At 46.1% G+C, this 6,536-nt stretch overlaps 1 protein-coding gene across 1 annotated transcript; it reads right to left on the minus strand.

Annotated features, from left to right (window-relative positions):
* Nucleotides 1–3,276: 3,276 nt before the first annotated feature.
* Nucleotides 3,277–5,444, minus strand: Kctd8 (potassium channel tetramerization domain containing 8). The gene has a single exon (XM_037209078.1). It carries the CDS (start codon nt 4,942–4,944, stop codon nt 3,850–3,852), a length of 1,095 nt encoding a protein of 364 aa, XP_037064973.1. The 5' UTR covers nt 4,945–5,444; the 3' UTR covers nt 3,277–3,849.
* Nucleotides 5,445–6,536: the final 1,092 nt, after the last annotated feature.

Raw genomic sequence — 6,536 nt, forward strand, 5'->3', positions numbered from 1 at the left:
AGGGAGTCCAATACTTGGAGTACCGATGCCAAGACAAGGATGTATGTACACCATGCTCACTGTGCGGAGCAAAAGAAACACAGTGCTAGTTTGAAGCACCACTGATGTACTTAGCACATTCCAGCATACACCTGTCTACAGCCTTTTCTGTACAGCACAGAATGCCTCTTATCCTGTCTTGCTGTTTAAAAAAAGCTACTATTCCACTTACCAAGCGCCCGCCCCTCCCCCAAATACAGAAAACCCAATAAATTATTCTGTTTTTCCCAAGAAAGGTCAAGCTGTCTTCGGTATTTGAGGAGTAATAAGAAGATTTATCACAAAGGTGTAAGAATTATTATGTTTAAAAGTCTTTGTAAACAATGAATTAAGAATGAGAATAGGTGAAAAAGTGTCCTTGTAACGCAATGAGGCTGGTATTTAATGTCTAATAGCCTGCTTATTATCTTGTGGATCTCAACCCACTTATCTTAAGTACAAGGTTGGTATATGTAAGAAAAATATTGCTGAAGTTTCAAGTCCCAGCAAGAATCACTAAAACACTTTTTAATCCTTAATCAGAAGTGAGTGGTGATGGTTTTGACCCAGACAAACTAAAATATGATGGGAACATCTAGGTGACTTGGTCTGAGGAAAGCAGTATTTAAATTCTCACTACAAACTTATGAAAATTTGATGTTCTGTTCTTGAAGTCAATTTTCTAATTAACCACTCAATTCACTATAATTCCTATAATAAACAAAAAATTACTGTTGACAAAGAAATAAACTATTAGAATAGCACCAACCGGCATTTTTGAGTCAAATTCTGACGTTAGAAGTACTTCACATGGACTCTCAAATTCCATAAAATTGGAAGTATGACAGCCTCCAACTTACAGGTAGGGGAACACTAATACATAAACAAGTAAATAATTTGCCCCGCCCACACATTTAGTAAAATGGTGGTGTCTGCCATCCTCTTTCCTTCTCTGGAAATTTTGGATTGATAGTGAGCACTAAATTTGATGCCCCTGTTTTAACTGCTACTTTGTCACTTTCAGAGCAGTATCAAACCACGATGTTCATTAGCAACCTAAATTCAAAAGATTTGTTAAAATGTCTGACACATGACACTAAGTAAAAGTATGCTATACACCTTGAGGAAAGAATCGTGTCGAAGAGGTACTAAATGTACGTAAGTGAAGAGGCTATTTTCTGCATCAAAACATGAATAGACAATCAGGTCATCCAATAATTTGGATCATACGACTATCATTGATAAATATTTCCAATAGAGACCTTTCGAGCAAAGCAGTAACATTCTGGCATTACCAGACTAAACAGAACAGAAATAGAACAACAACAACAAAATAAATTAGAATATACCTTTACTTACAAACAATGGAGAGAAATCAAATTCAAAATATTTTTGCAGATAGAATGTAGCTGTTCAAAACACAGATTAATAAGTGCTTACTAATATTTAAGATAAATATTATATCCAGAAAAATAACAAATATATTTGGTGGATCAGTGACTGGATTTCAACTTCGAGAATAAAAACTTTACTCTTGAGTTATGAATTTTTGTCACTAAATTGCGATAATCCATGAAGATGATCAATTTCTGGGGCTGTTATGAGTAAATCTCAGAACTCGCTAGGAAAGTAACACTCAAGAAGTGGCAATTTTCACAACATGAAAATTAGATTTTTATTTAATGTTACCTCTAGTTTCAAATGTGCAACATACACTAAATTTCACTTAATTTTCAAGTCACCTTCTTAATTAAATGAACAGTTTCCAACTTCAAATAGCTATTGTAGGGCATTGTTTTACCCCCAGTTTACAAACTGTATTTTCCTTTTTCAGTGGACAGTACAGGGAGGGAAAAAAGGAAGACCAAAGTTGTGAGACATTGCTGAGATTTAAGAGACTTAACTCCACAAAGACGTCACTCAACACTCAGGCAGGCATGCTGCGAAGTGTCTAGAATCCCAGCCTTGAGAGTCAGGAGGCCAGCCTGAACCTGTCTGTGCAAGATCCTATCCTGAAAACCACCTCCATCATTCTATCCGGAGCTTGCTGCTTTGTCCCTTACTACTGTAGTTGAAAACAAAATCATGAAGTGCCCTCATGTTTATATCTTCTGTAAGAGAAAACACTAACCTTGTAAAATTTAAAAGTTCAGTTCCCATCATTGCCCGAAATGGTTGGAAGGATATCCTGGACAAAATGACTGAGAGGCTTCATACATTCAAATTTCTGCTAAGTGTCTCAGGGACAGGAAGTGCCTAATTTACCTTTAAATATCTTAATTGCTTAATGTAGATCGAAGAGATGCCAGTTTTACACAAACAAGGAAGTATTAATTTCCCTTTTGTGCTTTCCCAAATAAGTCTTTTTTTACCGTGTAACGAAGAGTTTTTGTTGTAATAAAGACAGTGAGCCAGGCCTGGGGCAGCAGCCCTTTGAGGATAGCATTCAGAAGGAAGAGGGAGAAGGACTGAGAACTCAAGGTCTGTGTAGGAAGACCTTCATAAATGATAAATACATGAGCAACGGTTGGGGATTTTATTTATCACTTCACTGGATATTTATTTGCTGTTCTGCAGAAGGGCTTTCCTCAGGACCTCCAACACTGTCTCAACAGGTCATCTAACTTTCAGAAGTAATGTGTTGTCACTCTACCTTCAAGGTTACCAAAAAAATGAATAAATAAATAAATAATACCCTCACTGAACCACTTTCCAATCAATCCTGCACCTGTGTAAGGAGAGGCTCCTTCCACCCTCCAATCAAGTGTAGAAAATTATTCATTTTTGCTTTGCAATTGAGAGCTACTTAGCAAAGCAAACACAATGCAAGCTAGGCTACTTCCGTTATAGGCTTTTAGTGCTGTCTCCAGCCCACTGAAAACACACACACACACACACACACACACACACACACACACACACACACGGTTTTAAAGCTTCTCTTATCTTGCCAAACAAAAACGCTGGCCAAATAATTTCCTGTGGCCGTCCCTACTTGAGCTTTACTTTGTCCACCTTGGAATCTTAGCCCCACTGAAGACAAACCCACAATCACCTGCATGTTAAGACTGTGGTGTTCCTTTGGGGTTTTGAACTCAAAAGGGCCCCCTCTGGAAAACGCATGAAAAGCATCTCGCCAAAGAATTTCCATAGACTCTCCCTCTTTTAGAAACTATTACCTTGCAAACTTGATTCAACACTCTGCCCCTTTACACACACACACACACACACACACACACACACACACACACACGCATGCACAAGCACACGCGCTTGCACTCAGAAGCCATAACTCATCTCTCCCCTCTGACCCTTGTCCAAAACATCGGACACTTGCACTGGAGGTAAGCGACAAAGGAAAACCTATCTTGTTACTAGCTAATGGAGACTATGTTACATTAGCAGCCCTCGTGTGCTAGCTCCTAAGAGGAGGTGATCTAGACGTACAGTCACCATCTCTTGAGTTGCCCCCTTCCAAAACCACAAGCAACTGGAGCTCTTGCGCGGGAACACACCACAGGAGATAATCCTGGCATGGCATGCGCTGCGCTGTCTCCGTGCCAGTTCTCCAGGCTCAAATAAACTGAAGCCCTAAACTCACATCTCATCAGATAAGAGGAGGATGACCTACAGGCACAGACCGTGCTCTCTCTCCTCTTAACCCTGTACATTGGAGGGTGACCAGAGCATCCTGGAGCTAGGCGGGGCAAGAGGGCAGGATCAATAAGTTCAGGAAGAGAACCTGAATCCAGGAATGCGGGAGGACCCAGGGCTTACTCTGCACTGCTCAAGGGATGCTGGAGGGAGACCTGCTAATACAGATTAGCAGGCTCACCGCCAGGGCACTCCAGAAAAGAACGTCCCTTCCTGGACACAGCGGGGCTCCTCCCGCATCAAATTGGCATGGTGGAGAAAGGGTGTGAGATGCATAGGTAGGTAGGTTGCTAACTTACGGAAGAAGATGTACTCGGTATAACTGCTCCAGATCTTGTCGTCTCGGTACTGGTTGACAAAGGCGGCGGTGCCAGAGGAGTTGCACGCCACCATGTGGAAGCCGGCCTCAGACAGTCGATCGAACGCCTGCTCCAAGTAGGTGAACTTGAGGTAGAAGCGGGACGTGTACTTCTCGGGCTGCCGGTCAGGGTCGCGACTCTCATTAAGAGTGTCCCCAAAGACCTCTTTGGCCAAGGCTATGCGCCCGCATACCATGATGCGCGCCACACGCCTGAACTTGGCATCTGCCTGGTTGTCGCGCACTGTGGTGTAGGAACCACGGTAGCCCAGGGTGAGGAAGCCAGAGCGCTTGTCCGGAGCGCTGCTGCCCCCGACAACGCCACTGACACCGTGCGCTCCAGGGCCCGAGGGCGCGCCGCCGGCCGCCGCCCCACGCAGCAGCAGTGCGTCGCTGCTGCCCTGGGAAACGTTGTCCTCCAGGTCGCTCTGGCAGCCCTCGTCGTTGAGCGAGTTCTGCTTGGTGACCTTGGGCGACAGCAGCTTGACCAGGTCGGTGAGCTGGAAGAACTCTGCCTCGCGCAGGAGCCGCTCCTTCTCGGGGAAGTGCTCGGGCAGCGCCAGCTGCTTGTCGCGCAGGTAATCCAGAACGTACCGAAAGAGGAAGCCGTCGCGGTCGATGAAGAAGCGCGCGCGGCTGTCCCTGGGCAACTCGCCCCGGCGCCGAGCGCCGCCCCGGGGGCTAGAGGGCGAGAACATGCTGGCCAGAGTGCTGTCCGGGACGCTGAGCAGCGTCGAGTGCTTGGTCACATAGACCTGGCCGCCAACATTCAGCTCCACTACCTCGGGGAAGGGCGACGGAGCGCAGGGCCCCGGGGCGCCGGCCAGAGGAGCGCCAGGAGAACTGGACGCGGACACCATCTCGCTGATGGGGAGGATGGTGCTGCCGCCGCTGCCCGTGTCCTTCAGAGCCATGGTCCCTGCCGCCGGCCAGGTAACCCAGGCGAGCGGCACGGCGTGCTTCTCAGAACCTCGAGGCCCCCTGTCCTCGGTGTGCGCCCGGGCACTCTTGCACTCTCGGACTGGCCGGCACGGTCCTCCGGACACCCGGACAGGCTTAGGGTTCCGGGCAGCAGCGGCGTCGGCAGCGCCCGAGCTCCATCGGGCAGAGAAGCTCTGGAATGGAGCACCGCGGGCACTGCTGCTCCTTTGGGGCAACCGGCTGCAAGTGTGCTAGAGACTTGGAGAGGTTCGGGGGCTGCGCGCGGCTCTCCGAGGGGGCGGGCAGGAGGCGGGGCTCGAGCAAAGAAAACTCACCCCCGGCTGCTGGCGAGCTAGCGCGCCCCAGCCAGGAGCGCCGGCGCCGGCGCTAACTACTCGCAGCCCAGGAGGTGGCACTGACGTCAAGCCCCGAACCGGGACTGGAGCCACAGCTGTCATTTAAAGGGATAGGCTCTGGGGCGGGCAGAGAGGCTCCTGAGCTAGGGAGCCTGGGTGAGGGCAGAACCAAAAGGAGAGGCCCGAGGGTGGTGAAACCAAAGGAAACATCAAAAAGAAACATCAAAAATCGAGCGAAAAGTGGACTGCAACTCATCTTTTCATCAGAGTTTCATTTATTTTCTCTCCCTTTCCCTCCCTCTCCATCCATTCTTCCGAATCTTCCCCCTCCGAGTTCACCTTGACAAAAGTAGTTTGACTGTCTAGAAGGCTACGATATTATCAATATTGGCATGTGGGCTGTGTTTGCAAAAGGGCTGTGAGTGAGGCAGAGTTGAATCACAGCTAGTGGCGTTTTAAATGATATATATATATATTTTTTTAAATGAAGGGCAAACTCCCCTCTACCCGTCTACTGAGAACAAATGACGTGACTGACCCTTTAACTGATGTGCTACACACAGTTAGGGTTTAAAGGTCTTAAGTTTGATTCCATTTCATAAAGGCAATAAAGGACTGTGTGTAACAAAGCTACTCTTTTCTACCACATCTGCAAAAGTTGGCGCATGGCTACTCCCTGCTTATGGAAGAGAGAGACTGAGGGACCCTGTTCCTTTGCCTGATCTTAATCTCTTGATCCATCCTTCTGTTAATTTATTTCCCATGCAGGTTCTCAGGGCAAGAGAATGGCTTATACTTTGTTATCTTCCTGACTCTAGTAGTCTGCTCACAAATACAAACTAGCAGTTGTTTGTGATGGGAGAAGGGGACAGAAATTCAAAGGAGGAAAAAACCTTTCCTATTGCTAGATAATCTAACAGCAATAGACTGTCCAGCCTGTTACATGTTTAGTGACCAGAAACATGAGTCGTGGACTTACAAAGTACAAAAGTGAATATGGAATGTTGAGACACAAAGCAATTTGCTTCAAAGGCATTAAGATAAAAATTACGTACAGACCTCAATATTTTAAAGCCCCTAAAATGCCTGCCTATGATTCTTCCCATTCAAATTCACCAAAATAGTAATGGATTTGAGATTCAGTTGTAACCTTAAATTTTCATAAATGATTAATATCCTATTATTTGAGCATTACAAGCTATATTTAATTCATTGATTCTTATAAGCCA

Source organism: Peromyscus leucopus, chromosome 10 (assembly GCF_004664715.2).
Source record: "Peromyscus leucopus breed LL Stock chromosome 10, UCI_PerLeu_2.1, whole genome shotgun sequence".
Lineage (NCBI taxonomy): Eukaryota > Metazoa > Chordata > Mammalia > Rodentia > Cricetidae > Peromyscus > Peromyscus leucopus.

What these genes read in the sequence shown, in the direction of transcription:
- Kctd8 (XM_037209078.1), bottom strand. Translation starts at nt 4,944, where the DNA reads ATGGCTCTGAAGGACACGGGCAGCGGCGGCAGCACCATCCTCCCCATC.